Source organism: Diorhabda carinulata, chromosome 3 (genome assembly GCF_026250575.1).
Source record: "Diorhabda carinulata isolate Delta chromosome 3, icDioCari1.1, whole genome shotgun sequence".
Taxonomy (NCBI): domain Eukaryota; kingdom Metazoa; phylum Arthropoda; class Insecta; order Coleoptera; family Chrysomelidae; genus Diorhabda; species Diorhabda carinulata.
In genome coordinates, this window is record NC_079462.1 from 16,824,187 (window position 1) to 16,847,684 (window position 23,498).

The 23,498-nt window shown below is 30.3% G+C and overlaps 2 protein-coding genes and 2 long non-coding RNA genes across 5 annotated transcripts; 2 read left to right on the plus strand and 2 right to left on the minus strand.

Moving 5' to 3' along the window:
• Nucleotides 1–100: 100 nt before the first annotated feature.
• Nucleotides 101–15,472, plus strand: LOC130891668 (syndetin). The gene is made up of 14 exons (XM_057796538.1): nucleotides 101–301; nucleotides 371–559; nucleotides 616–927; nucleotides 2,054–2,242; nucleotides 3,844–4,062; nucleotides 4,174–4,457; nucleotides 4,866–5,055; nucleotides 6,492–6,799; nucleotides 7,975–8,182; nucleotides 8,240–8,545; nucleotides 12,606–12,764; nucleotides 13,584–13,705; nucleotides 14,853–15,042; nucleotides 15,139–15,472. The coding sequence occupies exons 1-14, from the start codon at nucleotides 257–259 to the stop codon at nucleotides 15,256–15,258; spliced, it is 2,841 nt and encodes a 946-aa protein (XP_057652521.1). The 5' UTR covers nucleotides 101–256; the 3' UTR covers nucleotides 15,259–15,472.
• LOC130891669 (tRNA (adenine(58)-N(1))-methyltransferase non-catalytic subunit TRM6) lies at nucleotides 9,438–11,378 on the minus strand. The gene is made up of 2 exons (XM_057796539.1): nucleotides 10,712–11,378; nucleotides 9,438–10,598 (listed from the first exon to the last, which is right to left on the minus strand). Exons 1-2 carry the CDS (start codon nucleotides 11,298–11,300, stop codon nucleotides 9,868–9,870), a joined length of 1,320 nt encoding a protein of 439 aa, XP_057652522.1. The 5' UTR covers nucleotides 11,301–11,378; the 3' UTR covers nucleotides 9,438–9,867.
• A 3,893-nt stretch (nucleotides 15,473–19,365) lies between the features above and the next one.
• LOC130891300 (uncharacterized) lies at nucleotides 19,366–21,020 on the plus strand. 2 transcript variants are annotated; one of them, XR_009058877.1, is made up of 3 exons: nucleotides 19,366–19,645; nucleotides 19,701–19,769; nucleotides 19,866–21,020. It is a non-coding gene; the product is annotated as an uncharacterized LOC130891300 (long non-coding RNA). The 2 variants fall into 2 exon arrangements; XR_009058879.1 differs by having other exon boundaries at nucleotides 19,701–21,020.
• A 653-nt stretch (nucleotides 21,021–21,673) lies between these two features.
• LOC130891331 (uncharacterized) lies at nucleotides 21,674–22,855 on the minus strand. The gene is made up of 2 exons (XR_009058883.1): nucleotides 22,655–22,855; nucleotides 21,674–22,480 (listed from the first exon to the last, which is right to left on the minus strand). It is a non-coding gene; the product is annotated as an uncharacterized LOC130891331 (long non-coding RNA).
• Between the last annotated feature and the right edge of the window lie 643 nt (nucleotides 22,856–23,498).

Here is a 23,498-nt window from a genome sequence, read left to right on the forward strand (position 1 = left end):
TATACTTGTATGTTTTACATAGAGATATTACAGATATTACATGGTAATATCTCTATGATGTTTTAAGGTTTCTACTTTCAAAATAAGTGGTTTTAGTGTTGTAATAATGAGACCCCATCTAAAAACAGAAGCAGAATGTGACGTGTCGAAATATTGACAACAAATGCACAAGTTTTACATTCATTAGTTTGACGTTTAATTGTGAATTTTTTTTAAAAAAATTACATGAATGTGTATATAGTTGAAGAATAATAAAATGGACGAACTGAAAAATAAATTATTGGGACTGATACATAAACAAGTATGACTGTTTCTCATGGAATTATAAGTAAGAGTTTTGTTTGGATAATAAAAATTTGATCTGTTTTAGCCTCCTAAAATACCTTCGATGGGTTTTAATGATGCTAATTATCATTTTTCTGATTTACCAACTCTTTCCATCAACAGTAAAACCGTACAAGAAGTGGACAGACCAGCTGATCAAGACATACTGGAGAGTATAGAGGCTGCTTATTTTTCTATTAATCCAGAATTTGATATTTGCAGATTTGAGCTTGAAGTAATATGTGTAATTTTCAAATAATGTTCAGTACACTAAGCAATATATTATTTTAGAAATTGCCTGAAATTTTGGATTGTGACCAAATACAGAGAGACTTCAAAAAATTAAAACAGCAGCATCAAGTTGTTTCAAAAAAAGTTCTTCAGCTAATTCTTGAACATCAAACTGGTTGTAATGGAGAATTTGAAAAGATAATAGAAATTCTAGAGAAGGTTAAAGAAACTTTAGCATTGTGTAAAATCAGTAGAAAAGAGTTGAAAATTGCAGCGAGTCAGTTTACTGATAGCTTAGGGATTTTGACAAATTATAGGAAAAGAAAAATGGCTCAAAATTTTTTGAACCACCTAAAAATGATTAAAGACTTGGTAAGTGATATTTAAAGATTTTAAATTTTAGGGGCTGAAATTGTGTGTACATAAAGCATCCTTAAGTTGTAATAGGTCTAATTTTTTTCAATAATCCCAATATTATGAAAATTATTTATTAATAAAATTAATGAATTCAATAAAAGTTATATATTGTCGAATCATATTCATTCATTTGAAATCTAGAAATGCTTGTAAAAGAAGTTGCTTCCAGAACTAATCATACTGTTAAAGGTCTAGAAAAAACTGAAATTAATCAATGTCATTGAATACCAATTATTATGTTTATAATATGTACAGATGAATATATTCAATATTATGAACATCTTATAAACATGATAATTGGCATTCAATGACATTGATTAATTACCATTTTTTTCTCATACACAATTTTTCATATTGACGATAAATATTGCAAATTTGATAGTATCAATATAAAAATATTTTTTCTACTACCATGCATAAATATGTTCTTTAGACATACTGATAAGTGCGTAAAACTTTACACACTGGTGTATAAAAAAAATCTATCAAGGTCTCTGTGGCATAGTGGATAGAGTAGACTTACATGCGGAAGGTTCCAGGTTCAAGCCATTCTCTTGCCATTTATAATTATTCTTAGGTGGCATTTATAATTGGTATTTCTGGTGCATTCTGGGAAAAGTTGACTAAACTAAGAATCAATGATAAAATTTAATAACTTTATAAATTGCACCTTTAACATTGGTATTGTTAATAATTGAAATCTTCTCATATTTTTATAATTTATTCTAATCATGATTAAAACAATCAAAATATTAATAAAATATATATTTTATAAAGAAACAATAAAAGCGTTACAGTTTCTTCTAAAGAGCCTTAATTCATGCACTAGTGCGGATAGGAAATTATTATAAAACTTTTGTATTCTGATAGAATTTTCGGCAGTAGAAAAAATATTGTATGCAATTCGTGTGTAAAGGCGTTTTTCCGACTCATGTGATTGTCGCATGACCTGAAAAAAGGCTACTTTATACACTTGTTACATAAATAACTATAATGTAATTAAAAATGAATGATTCTGCTACTTAATTTTCATTATAATAGTTTACAAAATAAATGAACTTGTCTTTTCATATGTACGCAGCACAGCTTTGAAAAAAGATGTCAGCAAATGATGTTGGAAGAGGATTTTGTTGGAATAATAACTGAATTGAAACGATGTCAGAAAATTGCTAGTCAATATAGGCATTTCAGTTGTGTAGCCGCCTTGACTTACAAAATACAAGAAACTTTGGAAAACACAGATTCCCAACTAGATAGAATATTAGCTCAGGTATGTTTATTAATTTTATGAAAGTATATCAATTGATTATTTATACTCTTTATTTCTCCAAAAAAATCACAAAGTGATCTCTTAGCATTTCAAACTACATATCTCAAATATACATATATTTTTTATATATAGTAAATAAGGAATAATACATCAAACTACAATCATTTGCTTCATTATTGTATAGCTAAACTTCATAATTATATTAGAGATAAGTTATATTTTTTCCTGATTGTTAGTGCTGAGAACTTGCTTTTATGTTATGTTAAGGTAAAAGCAACTATAGCTGACACTTTCTAGTTTGATCCTCAAATATTAAGAAATCTATGTATTAATAGGTAAATTAAAAATAGGATCCTCGTGCCATTTAGGGAAGTTGATGTCAGGTGAATCATGATATTTCTGTGAATTCTAAAAGATTTGGCTAAGGTAACTACTCTTAAATACAAATTGTGAGTATATATCCAATATCTTTAGTTTTCTGTGACTTTAGGGTAATAACCATTTAACTTTGGGGCTTGAAATCAAAGTTACTTGTATTTTTTTTTCAAAATGGCTACGTTGACTTTGGGTACACATATTTTTAATACGTATCAGTGGTTGACATGTTATGTCGATTATAGGTACAATGGAGAATATGTTGTGTCACAAAGTAGACAAAAATAAATTGGACCAAAAAACAGTCTTTTTTTTTAATTTCACATGCCAAAGAAAATATCGATATGGAGCAAAGAGCAGATTTGTCTGACTGCTGAAATGATATACCTCTAGCCACTGTCTTCATACTAATTTATCAAGGACTACCCTTTGGGAATAATTTCATAGGAAATATCTAGATTGGGAAAATGTGGGACTTTTCTATATGTATCCTCCAGAACAATAAGAAAAAATTGTTGATGGATTAAATTTATAGTAAAGAGAAAGTTTCTAATAACAAAGATTAATTCAGTATCTGATGCAAGGAAATTAGCAGCTGAGTCGAAAATCGATCTTGATATAAAAAATTCCAAAAGAGAACGTAGATGGTTTCAAGGTTTTATGTCGACATCCAAATTTATCCCAGCGCATTAGCAAGAATTTAACTAACAGTTTTTGAAAATTACTTTTTACCCAAGTATTTACATAAAATCTGAATTTGTCAGATACTGATAATGAGGATTTTTTGTATCTTGTTTTTTCAATAATTAGAATTACACGGTCTTGTTTTTAAACATTTTATTTTAATTTTGTTATAAGTTCAGCAGTATTAACATATTGTCTGACTTTGATCATGCAATATCTAGTACAGGACTTGCACTTTTAAATGAAAAAATGCATATCCAAAGAAATAAAAATCTTCAGAACTTCTAATTATGTTCATCTACCTAATACTAACTATCTAATAGCTCTGCATTAAAAATGGAAAAAGGTATTCTTTATTTCTTTTATTTGAAATTATTTTTTTAAAGAAATATTCTCACCAAAGTGCCTGCCACTGGTGCTCTTACCTTATCATTACATTAATGATATTTTTATAAAATAAAATATATTTATTTATTTATTCAGTCGTATCAAATGCAGTTTTGTTGAACAACATCACTATTCATGTTATTTATTATTTCCAGACTTGTTTTCATTTTGACAAAGATCGTTACATAAAACTTCAAGCTGCTTATGATCTCCTAGATAAATCACAAGTATCTATGATCGACAATTTACATGTTCACTATATAACTGCAATATATAACTCATCATTTAATGTAGTGCAATCATATATTTCATGCCCCGATGTATTGGAATCAAGTGAAAATAGTGGAAAAAATCCATACACGGTTTTATGTCAAGTAAGTTTTATCTTAATGTATATTTGCCGGGATTGGCTGAAAATAGCTTCCTAAAAAAAGGATTGAATTTTATTCATGTTTGTGATATAAATGAAATACTTCATGTTTCAGTCCATAGATGTAGACGTTTTTATACCTTGCCTCGTCCAACTCTGTAAGTTATTGTTCAAAATTGTTTTGAGCTACCACAAACTCATGAAATGGCATAATTCTGATAATGATACTGATAATACTGAATCGGACAGTGATATTGCCGCTAGCAAACAAAAATTGAATCATAACTTGATAAAAATATGGGATGATGTACAAAGAAAAGTATCTAGCTTATTATTAAATGGTGATTTAACAAAGTATAAGTTTGATCAATTTGTACAAGTGCTTAGAGTCGTTCATAGGTAATTTATCATAATTTCAATCATGAAATTCAAATATTTTACTGTTCACTTTGCATATTTAATGCATTGGCAATTAAGAATAATGCTCAACTTAAGACCTCTCGAAGATCATGAAAATACTGATCTGGTCTTTTATTAATCATTCAAGTTCCTTATAATGTATTTTAGTGTTTATTTGCATTTATTCACTACAGATGATTTTTACTCAGAAAAGTTTATCTTCAAATTACTTCAATTATTAATGAATAATTAATTTAAATTAAAATGGCTTGTGAACACGATAGAGATTGCCAATTATTTTTATAAATTCAGTTACATAAAAATCATAAAATCTATTCAACTAAAAACTATTATTATATCACTTTATGATTCACCTAATGGTATATGTTTATGTTCTGCTACTTTTAGGTTAATCCAAGTAGGAGAAGAATTCTGTTCCAGTAAATCTGAAGACTTACAAGAATCTATAAAAAAACAAAGTGAATATTATTTTATGAATTATCATGCACAACGCTTAGAAGAATTGAAGATATTTTTGGAGAACGAAATGTGGGAAATTTGTCCAGTAAAATCGTCTTTCAAAATAAGCCAGTTACAGGTACATAAATATTACATACTTTGTTAATTTCTCCTTTTATATTGTGTAGAATTCGAAAATATGTTCCATGGATTCCACAATTTCTTTAAAAATTGATAGTTTGAACTAGTTATTGATACTTTTTATTTGCTCTCCAAAAGTTGTGATATTCATACTGAACAAATTATTTACTACTACCACTGCACCAAAACTGTTAAACTAAAGGGAATAAAGTTTCTTCCTTCCCTCCCATGATATCAATACCAGTTAGTTTCTGATAGACCACATCTTGTTAGGTGCTCCCTCTGAGGAAGCTAGTGAAGAGGATTCGTTTTAACTAAATATTTTTAAATCTAGTAATATCATAGTTCTAAAGAAACTTTTTGGATTGGAGTGATCCAGCACAGGGAAGCAGCTCTAGTTTCCCCTGGTTTTTTTTTATAGCTGTAGACTAAAGAGATTCAATTATTCTTACCTGTTCTATCAACTTTTATTCAACATTCTCACTCAGAATCAATCTCGCTGTTTAGCTAACTGCCTAGATATCAGAATGAATTTGTGTCACATTTCTGATAGTTTCTATTAATTTTAATACAGTATCCAATAACATGTATTTCTGCCCTTACAATAGTCAGACAGGTGTCTAGAGATTGGTACCAGCCCAAATACTCCACCAAAAGCTTCTGCAGTGATTTTTATACCATATGTACACCATCCGATGGTATTCCTTTTGAAAGTTTAGGTGGTGTTTTTCCTTTCCCATTCTTCCATGTTACTTAACACCCAGATGTTCTGAGAATGGCCTCATAGGCTAATATGTACATCAACAAACAAAAAGATCTGAAATAACCTCAAGTGCCCTAATTGGACAAATACTAATAGGTCCAATGATGCACATACAGGCAAGCCTCGATATTTTTTGGTTACCAATTGAGACCCCTGGTTTTAATTGGTGAAAAAATTACGATTTGGAAAGTAACCTCCGGTTAAAGTAACCTACGTTGCAACAAATAAAGAAGATTCAAGTAATTTTGAATTATTTTACATTAGAGAACAGTTCTCCATCTACTTGTACATATTCTTTTAGCATACATTTTCGGTACCAGACTTTTCATTTTTTCATGTCAAACAATTACTATATTGTGTTTTCATACCTTTAAAACCACATACAGATCAACTGTTACTTGACATGAAAATGAATTTTATTGATTCTGTTTGCTATTCTAATGGTTATGAATTTTCATTGGTTAGATTATGAATGAAATTGAAGTTTCATAGGTTAGTTGTAGAGTAGTCTAGCATTCCATCTCATGGTAAATACCTCTCATTTCGTTAGCCTTTTAAAGACTTGATATAAACCATTTAATGTATACATTTGATTTTTCCAAATAAATAAATAATTTTTCATTATCATCTTTTGTAAAAGTTGAGTTGAAATGATAATGTGTGTTTTTTAGGAGTTCAAACCTTTTCGTTATTCAATAAAGACTTTTGGTACACAAGTAAGTCCTACAACTATAAACTATTCCACTAATTCAACGGAATGTTGTTCCTCAACTCATTCACTAGATGGTAGTAGTATAATAGGGAATTATTTCATTCGGTTTGCTGAACATGGAACCCCATTTGATACTGGTCTAGATAATACTGTAATAGAGGAAGATATCATGGCTTCAGAAAACGATGGTTCAGGATATTATTCGGAAGAAAGTGATGACAATCAGGATTTAGAAAATGATTATGTGGAAGATTTAAATAATTTAAGGTAGTTATTATTATATTTGAACTATGTTTACTTTTGTCAGTAATGCTTCATTATATTTATCAGTTTTGGTGAAATGAATACAACTCAACGAGTCCCCAAATACTTACTTTGTTCCATTGTGCTGCTCATAGATCTAAACTATTTTATAATTTTTCGAAGGCAACATAGGTTAGATTATATTAGATGAGTTAGTGCTTGAGGTACCTTATTAACACTTGGATCTATTGTGTACCCAAGAGTGTTCACCAGTCAAGTAGCAACGACTTTACAAAGTGAGCTACCTGCCTGGAGGTTATGCAGCTTGCCTCTTCTGGATTTAAAATGTTTGAATGTTCGGCGGTTTCCTTTGGTTCCTTACAGAAACGACGTTGTACTTCAGATGGTATGACAGTGTCCAGTAAGCATAGCAGTAACTCTTCTTTTGCAAAAAAAGAGCTTTTTCAGACCAATTGGTGGAATAGGATAAATTTTTTTTTCGATTTTATCTGTCCTTGAGTCTTATTCCATGTTTCTAATTTCTTCTCATTTTCCCGCTTTTTTATGACTTGATGACTTTTTGTGAAACCTAGGGAAGGTTGTGGTCCGATGAAAGGAATTTTTTTTTCGCCAGATGATCAGCTTGTTCATTGCCGTGTATTTCGATGTAGCCAGGTACCCACATGGGAGTAACTTTATTGTTTGCTCCCATTGAGTTCAAAGATTTAATGCAGTCCTATACTAGCTTTGAATCAATTTTATAAGTGTCAAGCGCTTGTAGGGCTACTCTGCTTTTTGCTGGGATGAATATCTTTGCATTGAGGTAGTTACGTTGTGCGTACTGAGCAGTACATGTAAGGATAGCATATGTTTTCGCCTGAAAAATGGAAGGTTTTGAACCATATATTCTTTTCCTTACTTGTCCATTTTCCATTTTCGAGCCATTAGTGTAGAATACTAATGAGCCTTGTGGAAACGCAATCTCTGCACTTTTCCTTGGCTGTCGACTGATCTGTTCTGTTCTTTGTATGCCTTTATTGCTCCACTTATTATAAAGGTCTTCAAAGGGTGCAAATCTAAAATGCCAGGCCGACCTTTACAACTTATCTAGGCATTAGTATAAGAAAGTTTGTATTGTTCTTCATAATACCATATCAAATTATATACAGTTGAGTTTTTTTAATTATTACAATTTCTAGGAATGTAAATCGAAAAGAAAAAAAAGAAAAGTCACAAACTAATACTCCAATTCTTACCAATACTACATTAACTGTACTTCGTCAAATGGGAAAATACATTCAGATGTCTCGCCTGCTAAAACCGATTGCTTTTCGTATTATATCATCTATGAATCAACTTTTTGATTATTATTTATATTCAGTACATTTATTTTTTGGATCCGACTTGGTATGTATTAATCTTCATTGCATACATTTATTCTATTTTTTTTAATTCTTGTTTTAGTGCGTTTCCAGTACAAATCTATATTCTCAAGAGCTTAATATGACATTAGAAAGAATCTCGAATGATCTGATATTAGAAAACATGCCAATAGATCAAGATACAGGTCGAATCGGCAAAGTTTATAAGCCTTCCATTTCACCTTTAATAGATTTAAAAAATCCAGAAACATTGTATGGTTTGTCTGAAAGAATAGTAGCTGTAGAAAGTCTGATATTTTTAGCAAAAGAATATGAATTCTTACAAGAATATTTAGAGTATTTGACACCACAGAATCATAAAGCATTGTTACAACAGTTTTACCTACAAGTAAGTAGATTTTTTCATACATCCGATTTGTTATTTTTACATGCAAATTTTCGCTCACTGTCACATTGCTAACAGTTAATATAATTGACAGCACTATATCAATTACTCTTTCCTGGAAATAAAAGTTTTCTACTATATAGTCTGTGTGCCAACAGAATCTGTCAATTTGTCACCATGAATTTTAGTTTAAGTGCAATTGCATTTTTAATCTCGCAAATACCTACTTAATTCTTTATACTAATTTATTTTGAATAGAAGTTTCGTCCTCTGAGCAACAAAATCTGCACACTGTATCATCTGCTAAGTCTAGCATCTTCAGGTGTCCATTGAATGCTCGATAAGATTCCTTTTAGTATTCATAGATTGATACATTCAGCAGATCTTCTCTGATGATCGTTTTCCAGAAGAGTATTTGCCTGTCTCAGCCACTGTAGAATGTCCTAATAATTGGTTTTGCTCCTATCTACCTTCTTTTCCTATGCTATTTCTATTGTTCTGTAGCTGATACCACAGGTCACATGAAAGGCTTGTCTGTCCCCCTTTAGCGAGCTTATCAGTCTTGCCCTACTTTAGTGTCTTTTGTTTTAGTAGGTAGTAGTTGTGCCATCCATCTAGAGGTTCTCCTATCTACTCCTCTCGCATCTAATGTTCTTTTGACAGCATCGTGACTTGAACAGATTAGAATAAAAATAGGAAATTGAGAAATTAGTTTGTTTTTTGGTGACTACTAATTCTTAATAATTGACAATGTAGAAAAATTATCAATAATAAACATAATAGGCTGATGGTTACAATAGCTTTCTCTCAATCTTGATGAATAACATTCTTGTGAATTGTAGATTGATCATTCATTATGTTTCAACATATTTGAAATAATACACCATTACATTTTTCTTGTTCTGTATTTAGATGATTATATAAGATGGCATGAATGAAGACTTAAATTATATTAAACCAATTTATGAAATAGAATACAGATGTTGAAATAAGAGTTATCTAGTGCCTTATGTTTAGTTTATTAGATTGACCTCACCAAAACATACAAAGCACTCAGCTCACATTTTCTATTACTGTGAAGGTTACACAAGACTATCGTTTCTGAATATATGGCAACTGCTCCGTGTATTTGACTTATTAAGTCTGATTGTGTATAAGTCAATGTTAAAATATACACATCTGCAAATTCCACCCTAAATAGGAATAGAACTTGAAATATTATTTTGATTTAGACAATAATAGATTGTTTGGTGAACTTAAAACAATGTAGATTTTTATATTTGTATAAAATTACAAAAATTAATTTCTATGTAATATCAATAAAATTAATCATTTAATTTATATCCAGTTAAAATATAACCTCCAGTAGTCATATTTACTTCAGGATGTGTCCTGTTCGGTAAAACTTGATAATTTCTCATAAAACTATTACAAAGTTTAATATTAATGATGTCAGTGCGAGTTTTTAAATAAAAATACAGATCATGTTGTAATTCTTTTAAAGAACTAAATACCACAAAATGTCTATTACCATGTAAAAACTGTAAAAGTTCCTTAACCAAATTAACAGGATGTTCCTTAGCTGTAATTATTAAAGAATCTACTTTTTGTTCCAAAAGTCTACAAGCTCGCTCATTATCTAGTTGCCACGACTTTTTCTGCACTAGAAGTTCTTTTGATACCATAGATTGAGATGATTCTTGTGTTTCTAGTACAATATTAGTTGCTTGTAATTCCTCCACCTTATCTGTCTCCAGTTTTCGTTTCTTGTTCAGTGGTTCAGCTTCATCAAGATTATCATTTACAAAAGTATTGTCTTCTGATTTTTCGTTAACCTTTTTAGCTTGATAATAACACCTCAAAACAGAATATAAGTTAACATTAATGCATCTCTCAGCTTGTTCTTTTGGAAATTGCATCGCAACAAATGCACTTCTTTGATATTCGTTCCCGGGATGCATGTGTATAAGTTGTCCACTTGTTTTGGGACCTAAAGCATTTGTTATAGCAGCCGGCATAAGGCCAGAAGTTCCACTATCATAGAGAAGATGATTACCTATAAAAGAAGAAATATTTACTATATATTGAATTGTTAATATTGAAATTTAAAGAGTTCAACAACGGCCAATGGTAAAAGGGACAGACAGTTCAAAATTTAGTAATTCTTACCTTCTGGATGAATATTAGAATAAGTTAGAATCTGTGACAAATCATCTATCCTTATTCCTAGAGTTTTATTAGTGTCTTGTCTATAAAACATCTGTGCCAATATTCTAATTGTAGGTTTTCTGATTTGAACATATTCAAAATATTTTTTCTCTTTTTTCTTGATATATTTTTCTTGTGAATAACCTGTCTTCAACGAAAATGTTTTTGAATTATTAATAAGTTGACCTACAATATTATTTGAACTTAATTCTTCATCTACAAGCTTATCTATATCATCTTTTGTGAGACTTTGTGAATCGGCGTTATTTGGTATATTTCTATTATCTGTGCCAGATTTCTCGATATTTAAATTATTCACTACAGAATTCACACTTTCCACTTTGTCCAATAGATAATTTTTTTTATTTCCCGGAGTATTTTTCATTTGAAAAGTATCATAATATCTTTCACCAACCACATTATCCATTTCTATATTGAAAGATCCTAATATTAAACGACCGTGTGCTTTTAGTTTATGTAACTTTGTGTAACCCTGCCTCTGGACAATAATATGGTCACCAACTTTTATTATATTCTCTGCTTGATCCATCTTTTAAAAAGCTTTGAAATATTTAACCTCGTTTCTGATTACAAAGGTAAGGTTAAGAGATGTCAACCAAATGTCAACACGTCAAAAATATTCATAGAGTTAATCACAAAACATACCTCGGGTACGTTCTGTGTAATTAATTGCAATACAAATGTTGACAGTTGGTATTCTTGGAGTATTTTTTTCTCTGTGATGTTTTTGATATTAATAGGTAAACCTTCGCGTAAGTGCCGACAATAGTTACGAGTGTTTAATGGGTTACTATTAACGATGTGGAGTTTACTGTTACGAGCGTCATGGTACGTCGAGGTATTTCTAATTCGGCGGCAATAGTACGGTTATTTTTGGGTAGACTATGAAGACTTGCGTTATTAATGTACGAGTTTCAACTGATAGTTTCTTGGTTCTATCCAATTTAAAATTTATAAGTCTGAATTTGCGAGAACGGAAACACCTCACAAAAATATGTCTTGATCCAAAAAGTATTTTAATCACAGCACGTTCTTGCATTTCACAGGGTTGACTGGGACTAAACTACAATCATAAACACCGAAGAAAAAATTCCGTTGAAGAAAAATAAATAAATCGACCGGTACTGGCAAGTTTTAACTTGTCGCTCGTATAAACTAAACAAATAACGGACACTATTATTTGTGGTTTGTAGGAGAATATGAAAGAAATTAGTTGAAGTGTATTATTTCGAAATGTATTATGGGGTAGGCAAAAACTGACCGGTGGTTTAAAAAAAATCAAAACATTATTATTTTTAAATAATGGAATTCCATGTTCATATTTTTTATATATTGTAATGTTTTTCTTATTTATTTACACTCTTTCTATTCGTGGGTGAATTAATAAGCACTGTCTTCTACGTTCTTCATTCATTTAAACACTCTACAATACACTTAACTTTATATAATTTACTTATAAATATCACTTGAACAATTTCTGCAATTAATTTTACTAATTTGTTCTTTTCACTACGACTATTTATTTAAAACTAAAACTAACTGCGCTTACACAACTCCTTATAAATCCTAAATAGAATTCTACAAACTTTTAGAACAAAAAAACAACCAATAAATAAATAGACCTTCTTAGAAATTATTTAAAAGAAATACTGTAAATAAACCGTTTGCTATAATGAAAAGTTCTAAAAAGAAACATTGACTGACAATTATAAAGAGTAGATGAAAGGCGTCGCGCGAATTCTAAAATTTCATTGTAGCTAAACAGGGTCGACCTAAGGACCCATTTCGTGAACTTGTTCGTAACAATATACTCATATCAATATACTTTTTTTAGAATATTGCGAGTGTTCCAGATTTAAGAAATCCCATTTATATGGCTGTAGTAGCACAGTCTTTCGATTTAAGACAAATTTTAATGAACATGGCCAAAATAAATTGGGAAGTTAGAGATGTTAGGTCTATGCACAATTCATATGTTGATACATTATTAAGAGTAAGTAAATAAATAGTTAAGTTAAATAATTAAAATTAATAGTTAGAATATGATTTTTTCAATAAAAAATATACAGAACAAATAAGGATATAATAAGAATCAGTATTTTTTTAATAAATCAAATTTTTGTAATCAAAATTACTGAGTAAAAAATTTTCTTATTTTTCTGAACTATGGATTTTTTAAAAGATAAAATTCTGTACAATTTTCTTTATAATTAACTTTAGTAAGTAATATCGCTTTTTTTGTCACTTGTCCAAAAGTTATTCATTAAAAAAATATTGTTTCACGATTATTAAAGCGGGAGACCATTTGAACCAACCTTTGTATTGATGCATTTCGTTTATTTTTCCATTCGGCAATTTTCTTTTCCGTAACGTATAGTTTCATATAATCATACTCATGGTATATATCATTGTCAGATATTGAATATTGATAAATATTAAAAATAAGAACAATTTCAAAAATTGCTTCTTGAAAAATCCGGAACGTAAGATGGAAATCCGGGACTGTCCCGGCCAATCCGGGACGTATGGTCACTTTACTAATAGGTCCAGAATAACAAATGAAGTTCAGGTAGCAATCAGGGAGACCAAGCTGTATTAGAATTATTTTGAACTTAAACTTTACAGAATTTACTAATTAAAATTTATGGATTCAATATTTATTGATTTTACGACAACTGCACTCATTGTGTAATTAGTAAAACTTTTGTATAATTTTAGTTGAGCACAAGACAAAAATATTGTTCGAAGCCGATATGTAGTTACTGATTATTGATTAATTGATTATTGATAATTATATTGATTAATTTTTCAGGAAATACACATTTTTACATTACGTTTAGAAGAAATATCTTTAAAAGTACCAGTTTCATCTGAAGTATATAAAAATATTTGGACAAACGTTGCTCATATAGTGACTCATACTTTAGTACAAGGGTAAGTTATGTATACTAGTTTAGTTGTAAAAAATTGGCTGTAAAAGAAAAAAATTCATATTATGGATGCTGAAAAATTGGTTCTTCTACTTTTGTTTCAACTAGCCATTCGGGAAACATCTCATGTCCATTTTTGCCTAAAGTTGAGATGAAATTTTAGGAACTGTTATTGATATTCATACTGAAAGACACTGTCTACACTACCATTACATCAACACTAAAAATGACACTGTTTACACTAGCATTACATAACAATCACAATGACACTGTCTATACTACCAAAAATCAGTGTTTACCCATACAAATATGTTCGAGGTGTCAAACATAAGGTGACCCATATACTTATCTCCAAACATATAAGAGTTATCAAAAAACTTTGATTATAGAAGTTCTTTTTATTAAAAGGAAGTTTTAGATTATTGACTTTTGGATCATTCTTCAGTATCAACATCAACTTTAGAATTGTAAATGGAACACCCTACATTTTATTGCGTTTTTCGATTTAATGGTAAAAACAAAGGTAACTTTCATGGGACCGACCTGTTTGATTTCCGCACGGTTTAAGAAATATTTAAGGTTGACTGGCATCATTTGCAAAATAAATTTCTAAATACAAAACTTAGGTTCTTTATAAATCATACAATTTAGTAAGCCTAAAGTAAAAATAGTATCCTTTTGGATTCAGGTGGCCCAAATGATGAAGGTCACTTATATCCAGAAGGATATAAATAGAGTTTAGAAGTAATTTTTGGAAAATTGTATATATTATTAGAAAATTTCTATTGAAATGAAAAATACTAAACAATACAAGATATTCATTCTTATTTATAATTTGAATTGTTTAACCTTTTATTTCATACCTGAAAACATTTTGTCATTTGAGAATAAAAAAATCTCAAACAACATTTATAATTTTTTCAAACATCAAAATAAAAATAATCCTTTGGTAGCATTAGATTACCAAACCCCTGTAGAAACAAAAAAATATATGGTGTCAAATATGGACTATCCTTTTTTTGATTTCCCGAAAGTTTCTTTTTTTTTGGATACGAGGTGTTTCTCATATAACCTATCCATATTATATGAAAATTATCATGTTCAACCTTGTCTTAACTCAATACCTGAAGCTCCTGATAATAAAATTTTAGGTTTTCTGAAGCTAAGAAATGTACTAATGGTGGAAGAGCATTGATGCAGTTGGATTTCACTCAGTTTTTGACAAAATTTGAAAAAATATCTTCTCTAAAACCAGTGCCTCACAAAGAATATGTTGAAAACTATGTTAAAGCATATTATTTACCAGATCTCGAGTTAGAAACATGGATTAAGGAACATAAGGTTAGTTAGTAAACTTGAACGTTGTTATCCTCTTGCACTTATCCAACTTTAATTATTGGATGATAAATTTGTATGTATGTATTATATTTGTTTTAGGAATATTCCTCTAAGCATTTATTTGGATTAGTGAGCTGCGCATGTCAAAATAATAAAAAAACACGACAAAAATTGTTGCAAGTAATTGAAGACATAGAAAAAAACAAGTTTCATAGGTAACACAACTGGATTTTCAACAGTCATTTTATCTTTTTAACTATTCTCTCTTCTTATGTGATATTGTTACATATTATAGAATTTTAAGTTTAAATCTATTTATTAAAACCATTGAGTGATATTTTTACCCGAAAAATGTATTTTTATGAATTCCAGAGAACAACTTTTGTAATGTACTTATTTTGTTTCCTTAATTATATATTTACCAGTTTAAAAATTATTTTATTCTATTTTCCTTTATTTCTATACATGTTGACAAGCACTTTATTCCATAAAACATTTCCCTACTTGGGGCAAAACTCGCAAGTAATACCATTGGACTCTGCAGATAACTTTGTTATGGGAAATGCGTCGGATAGTGTATTTATACAGTGCTTTTCAGATAAAAGTATCCACCTTTAATAACTTTTGTAATACTGGTATTTAGAAAAAATCCAAAAACACGTCAATTTATGTTGGAAGGGGCAAGCATTATGGCTTATTTAAAATTACTGGAAAAGCCACCCCCTCACCCCTAGCAGCATCCCCTTTATTTTTTTAAATTACTTTTCATATTTTTTTTGTAAAATTTGGATACTCCTCTTTGAGCTGATTTCAAAAATGTATAATACTTGTAGGTTAAAGTGGTTAGTTTGAGATAAACAATTTTTCTTTTAAGAGCACAAATTTTACTTATTATTTACTTTCACCTTATTTGCCTGTACTAAAATGGGTTGTACAACAGTTCAAACTCTTTAATCTTTTTAACTGTGCTATTTATTATGAAGTTACAATAAGTGTTCAAAATGAGTACCATTCACTTCCATACAATGGTATAATCTATTTTGAAATGCCTCTCTGACATTGCTTAATACGGCTGGATTTAATTGTCGACATTCATTTTCTATCCTCTCTCGTAAATCATCCAGAGATTCTGGTTGGGTAGCATAAACTTTTGTTTTTAAATACCCCCATAAAAAGAAGTCTAGGGGTGTTACATCCGGTGACCTAGGTGGCCACTCCATCATCTGCCCCCTTCTACCTATCCAACGAGCGGGGAATGTTTCGTTTAAAAATTGTCGGACAGACATAGCATAGTGTGGGGGAGCTCCGTCTTGTTGAAATACCAGTAAATCTTCGGAAAGGTTATCATCATTTTCTATTATTGTTGTAATACGTGGGTCAACCCCTTCCCTGAGTAACTCAAGATATGATTCACCATTTAAATTTCCGTTGATGAAGAAAGGTCCGACAATGTGGTCACCTAGGATACCACACCAAACGTTTAACTTTTGGGGATGTTGTGTATGGAATTCACGCATAATATGTGGATCACTTTCAGCCCAATATCTACAATTATGCCTACTTACTAAGCCATTTAATGACCATGAGCATTCATCAGAAAAGCAAATATTGTTTAACAATTGTGGATTGTTATTGATAATTTGCGTCATTGATTCGCAAAACTCTAGACGACGATCAAAATCATCTTCATTCAACTCGTGCACCAACTTAACTTTGTATGGGTGGTACTTGAATTTATGTAGAACTCGGAAAACTGTAGAAGATGAAACACCGATCGCTCTACTTATTGTTGACAACGATTGGGGTTGTTGAGCCTCTAAGCTGACTTGCCCTAAAATTGCCACTTGGATATTTTAATTTAATAATTTAATTAATTTAATTTAATATTCTAGCAGCAGCTCTTGCACAATTATTATTTTGGTAGTATAAACCTACAATTTCAATTCTTTCTTGCAAAGAGTAAACCATTTCAGAGAAACAAAATAAATAATGTATCAAATTACACTATCAATAGTGACTACAAATTCTAGTTGACAATGTCAAACTTTAATAAAAAGTAGTTTTTTGTTGTTTGGATTTTTTAAGTAGAATAAATAGCACAGTTAAAAAGATTAAAGAGTTTGAACTGTTGTACAACCCATTTTAGTACAGGCAAATAAGGTGAAAGTAAATAATAAGTAAAATTTGTGCTCTTAAAAGAAAAATTGTTTATCTCATAAACTAACCACTTTAACCTACAAGTATTATACATTTTTGAAATCAGCTCAAAGAGGAGTATCCAAATTTTACATAAAAAATATGAAAAGTAATTTAAAAAAATAAAGGGGATGCTGCTAGGGGTGAGGGGGTGGCTTTTCCAGTAAGTTTAAATAAGCCATAATGCTTGCCCCTTCCAACATAAATTGACGTGTTTTTGGATTTTTTCTAAATACCAGTATTACAAAAGTTATTAAAGGTGGATACTTTTATCTGAAAAGCACTGTATATATATATATATATATATGTAATAGATATTTATATTGATACACTATTTGATTATTGTTTTACTGCTAATTTCACATTTTTTTGTTTACTTGTTTATCTTCATCAACGTTTCAGTTATAATGTACCATATATTTTTAGCCTTGATACATATCAAATAAAAGATCGAAACATTGGCATTTTAAAAAACTCTTGGACGGTTTTGTTTTGTGTCCTCAACCCGCAATACCATTCGAAATTACATACTAGTAAGGACAATAAAATCAACAATGATAAATATTTTTCTAAACTCAAATTTCTATTATTTTCTGAACACAACTCGTATATGGCTTCTGTGGAGTTTGGTTTTGTCAAATCAATTTTCATATATTGAATTCCACTAAAGAGATAAAATGATATTTGAAGTAAGCTGTGTGTATTAAATGCTATGGAATCTTGAACAGGTAATAAAGTGTGTGTATATGGGGGAGCGAGGGTGTGTGTGTGTATGACCTTCAGTGGCAACTATAATGTACATAAAAGGACAAGCCATTAATATACCGAAAACTCTCGACCCAACTCCAGATCCCAAAATATGGTAAGCTAGTATTCCCTGAATTGAAACGACTAGCTAATTTTTTCTTGTTTACGATGTGAAAATTGATTCATACCGGTTTTTCATTAATTATCGTACCTTGCCAATATTTCAGGTTTGCAAAAAATATTAGTATATATTAAAGATAGTGTGGAATATACACCATGTAATTTTTTGTGTCCTTAGTTTTGTTTTATAATTATGTAAATAACGGGATCGTATCAACATTCTTAAAATAATGGAATCATTTAACAACGTCTATATGGATTTCACAATAATAATAACTAAATAGCAAATTTTCAAACAAATCCAAACCAAGAAAAAATAAATCATAAACCGTTGTACCTTCCACTAGTCAATAATCAAAAAAACTGAAATATATCTTATCTAAACACAACGTCAGCGTATGTAAAAAATCAGAGGATACACTAACCTCTCCCCTGTTATTAACAAAATTTAAAAAAAGTTTAAATTGTTTGAAAATTACTATGCAATAATTAAAAACTAAAATACGGAACAAGTTTACTAAAAATTCATCAACTGCTTTACACAAGCACGAATTTGATTTTAAAAACAAAAATATCAACTCAAGATAAATATAACCAAAAATTAACAATCAATGGCATGAGTTGTTTACAACAAAATGAATTATTATTAGCTACAGATAAACAAGAATTAAAAAATTTTCAAGATAGATAAACTGATGTCTAATTTCACTATTCACTGACATATCTGGTGACATTACTGGCTGACATTTTAATAATAATTTTTTCTTCTACCGTGTGTAAAGTACGTTCTTAGACACACTTCACTTTACGAATTGGTGAGTAAAAAAATTGTTATTAAAGGTTCCTTAGCGTAATGGCTAAAGTGAGAGACTCACACTTGGGAGTTCCCAGGTTCAAGTCGCTCCCATCCAATTTTTTGTTTTTTCGAATATATCGTTATAGTTTCTTGTAAGGAAAAATTAAACGCACTAGTGCGTAAAGAAACATACTTTTTCTACAACGGCTATTTCTCATAGCTAACTTAATTTCAAAATCACGTTTTGCTCACACTGTGAGAAATATTGTTTCTCAAAACACTTTGCCCACACCACATAAATTTATATGGAGAATCAACAAATATCGTTGAAAACTTAGTTGGCTATTGTCAACTTTAAATAGTTGACACAACTGTCAGATTATAGAAGTTTTTTAAATTCTTAGGACATAAACATATCGATAACTATCGCTTTGTAATAATATGCTTATGTTGAGACACAGACCACACCAGACGGGAAAGTAGATCCAAAAAGAAGGCAGTTTTTTTCATCATTGTTCAGTACATTACAAATCGTATTTATCTGTCTTTATCACACTTACTACAAAACGTTTGTAGAGGCGCTTTTGTATTTACAGAAATCTTTCGAAAGTTACATTATTTGCACACGTTAGAATCTGCAATGAGCATTTCACAAAAGATAGATTTGTGCCGTGTACCTCAGTTTTACGTTTGAAAGCTGATGCAGTGCCCACAATTCTGGAAGTCCAGAAGGACCATGTTATGAAGGTTGTATTCTAATATTAATTAGGTTTGTATTTTACAATGAAAATAATAATTTTAGGGACTGGACCAGATAGCAAATAAAAAAGTAAACATTATATCCCAATATATAATAAAGCCAGAACCACAGGTACTGAATTTTACATATTATTCTAGATGATTTGCTTTTATCTTGCTTTATGCAATAAAACATAACTTAGGTGTTAATTGAAATTCAATTTCTTAGACTCTTTTGGATACCAAAAAGGGAAAAGGATTAAAACTTTAGAAAATATAGCAATGAATAATTGTTTCAAAGGTAAACAACAAGTAATTATAATTTGTATTTACTTCTAAACTAATAATTTTTTTCCTTGCAGGCATGCCATCTACCATATCTAACTTTATGATGTCTCAGATTCGTTGTGCCAAGCGCTCGCCACATGGAAGACGGTGGACACTGGATGACAAAATAATGTCTTTAGCGATTTATAAACGAAGCCCAAAATGCTATGCTTTATTAGAACGTCTCTTAGTACTTCCATCAAGAAGAACACTTTTTTCATTACTGCAGAGCATTCCTTTCGATGTGGGAATTAATGAACGCCTTTTCCTTCATCTGGGGCACTGCCTTCAACGATTTGATGAAAAGGATCGTTTTTGCACGCTGGCCTTTGATGAGATGGCAATAAGGGAACATATAAAATATAATCCATCGGTTGACTGTATCGAAGGTCTGGAAGATTGTGGAAGCGGTAAGAGAACCAGGCAGTTGGCAAGATATGCCCTAGTCTTCTTTGCCCAAGGAATTTGCCGAATTCTCAAATTCTAAGAATAAATTGTTTTATCCTTCTAAACAGTTTGTTATTGCGGTTGGTATTGGTATTACAGTTTTAGAAAATAAGCTACCGATTATTTGTGAAAAGAATAACCTACAAGATGTAGCAACAAATTTGCTTAACCAAGAAATTGATTTCTCATTTATTACTTGTGAGGAACATTTTTATTTTTTGAAAGATTTTTTACTTAAAAGTATATGTAGAATCGGAATCCCATGGTACTGTAAAAGACTTGTCCGAAATTTAAGATCTGAAGCCAGCCGGCAAATGTCAGCACGCACAAAAAGAAAAATTTTGCATAAATAATAACAATACCATTAAATGTCTACTTCTTGGACAATTCATACACCTACAGTACCATCAAATTCTGATTCATTGGGTCCACATTTACAAACAACTTTGTCCTCTTGCATAACGTTTTGTTTCAGTTTTCTTGGAATCCCTATGATCTAATGTTACTAGTTCTTATTCAGTCTGTGTTTGTTATGAAAAGATGTGGCATAGCATTATTATTATTGTGAATCTTTGTTGTACTTTTGCAAATACAATTTGACAAAGCTCAATTTTTGTTTCAATTATTTTTCTACATTTTAAATTAAATTTTAATTCAAAATTAAAAATCCCGCTATTCGTCGGCCAAGAGCGCCACCTAGGTACGTTTTATATCGCGATGAGAGAGAAGAACAACAACTGTTTCTCTCGTCTGCCACTTCCAGATTATTGAGTTGCGTGTCTGGTGTGGTCTGTGTGTTGAGAATATAAACGAACATCAAAGATTATATACTCGATAGATCTGCCACTCTATAAAAATTTAACGACAAAGTTCGATCCTAGCGACATCTCTCGGACTGGCTCCGTACCAAGAAAAAGATTTTCTATAATCAAAGATTTGATCTAAGGTTCATATCCATGCTAACTTCGCGGGAAATTTGAAAATAACTCGAGTAATTTTAAATGCTCGAAGCTAGTTGTCGCATCAAATTGTGAATGAAACAAAAATATTATGCAAAATACATTTTGCTGACATTTCGAATTCAAATATTGTTGTTTACAAGAAAATATAAATAGCTGAATGTAAAATGCTGTTTAAATGAAGTATTTTGTAAAATATTTTGGTTTCATTTACAATTTATGTGACAACCAGGTCTGATCATCTAAATTTCAAAATTAAATGGTTTATATAAAATATAGGTAGATGGAATATTGAAACACAGGATGATTATTATAATTTTTATTTTGTTTCTGTCATTTTATAACTATATCCATAAACAAAAAATTTTCTTTCACACTTTAGGAGGCTTAGGACTGTCAACAGTGAGATGTTGGAGTGTTTAAAAAATGTCTCTGTTTGTACATGGTACATAAAAAACTGATTTTATAACCATGGATAATTAATGATTACCGTTGTCTTTCTAGCAGATTTCTCGATATTTAACATATGCCATATTCATCACAACATCGTAGTCTTATATTGTTGATCTTTGCCCTTCAAAATTTTATTAATAATACCTATGTAATGAAAGATGCATATGTTAAAACTAAGATTTACAAATATATTTACATAATCCTTATGATCTGAATAAAATATTGAGGAAATGTCTGTCAAATTCTCCAAATGAAATATTTGTTTCTTTATGCCTAAAGAATTTATTTTTTTATGTTCCCTAGAATATATTAATGAATTTGCCTTAATTAATTTGGTTGACAACATTATATTTTTACACAAGTGGCATTTGAGACTTTTTGAATTTTGAGCTTCTATTGAATGGTTTATAAATTGGGAGATTGACTATTGGTTAGGAAATGGGAATTCTTTTCCTCTACATAACTTTTCACTAGGACTCATAAGAGTTTTATTGTCATAGTAAATATAAGTTCTTACCAGGTAAATGTAGAGTTGGCAGTGAAAGTTTTTTTATCCTGCCAATGGGGTTTCTACAAATTGGTTCAAAATGAATATCACATATTTTATGTAATGATAATACCAAATTCTGCAAATTCTTCATTCCTAGGAATGGAATGTCTATAAAAAAGTAAAATAAGGATAAAATCAATTAACATATTTAACCATTCAACAAAATGATTTCGTAAATACAAATTAATGAAGTTAGGGAGAAAAGAGTTATTCTCGTATAGATATGAACTTGATTTTAATTTAAATATTTTTATGTTGATAAATAGTAAGTATTACTCTTACCTTATCGCTTGCTTAATCGTGCATCCTGGTACACAGCAGGCCTTTACTCATATTGAGTAAGTAAACACGACAGCATAATAACTTTTAAATGCTCAAAAATGCAAATAGCTAATAAATAAACAATATCAAACATCTTTGCAAAGATTTTATGTACCTTTGAAAGATGGACGTTGTTTCTCGATGCATGATTACAACTTGGTTTAAGAAACCAGATTGACAAACATTTAAAAATAAAACACCAAAAAGTAAGCTTTTAGACGTGAGCCAGTAGATGGCACTGAAAATCGTCCTGACGTGAAATTAAACAAACACTATAGGCTTGGTTTTGGTAGCTACACTGGAACTACACTGAACTGGACCTGTGCAGGCTAGCTCATGAGTGTAAAGAATTAGTTCGATCGGATACAAAGAACGATATATTGCAGAGTAGTGCTGAGAGCAATGGAGCCTTTGTTGATTATTGTATTTGAGGTTATTTGATGTGATTCAGGCATTGCAGTATTAACAATAATGGAAAACGATTTAGTACTTTTTGATATTTTATATTCGTCATATGAGAAATATGTATTGCAACCATTTCCATAGTTATTGCACTGTCTGAACTGACTCTAGACTCAATGTGCAAGCAGTATAGTGAACTGAGTGAACCAGCTCTCTTACACTGCTACTAAGAACAGAGACACTATCTGAACTAATTCTGCTAGTGCATCTACCAAGAACAACCGTATAATTCAGATAAAAAATAATGTGTGAAGTCAAACTTGTCAAATATTTTATAAGCATGAAAATGTAAGTGAATTCTATATTAAAACACGTCATCTAAAATCTAAAAATAGAAATACAG

Excerpts from the sequence above, each read along its gene's own strand:
- LOC130891668 (XM_057796538.1), top strand. The coding sequence starts at position 257 with ATGGACGAACTGAAAAATAAATTATTGGGACTGATACATAAACAA. Across the intron at positions 8,183-8,239 it reads TATTTTTTGGATCCGACTTG|TGCGTTTCCAGTACAAATCT; the intron begins GTATGTATTAAT and ends TTCTTGTTTTAG. Across the intron at positions 13,706-14,852 it reads ACTCATACTTTAGTACAAGG|GTTTTCTGAAGCTAAGAAAT; the intron begins GTAAGTTATGTA and ends ATAAAATTTTAG.
- LOC130891669 (XM_057796539.1), bottom strand. The coding sequence starts at position 11,300 with ATGGATCAAGCAGAGAATATAATAAAAGTTGGTGACCATATTATTGTC. Across the intron at positions 10,599-10,711 it reads TTCTAATATTCATCCAGAAG|GTAATCATCTTCTCTATGAT; the intron begins GTAAGAATTACT and ends CTTCTTTTATAG.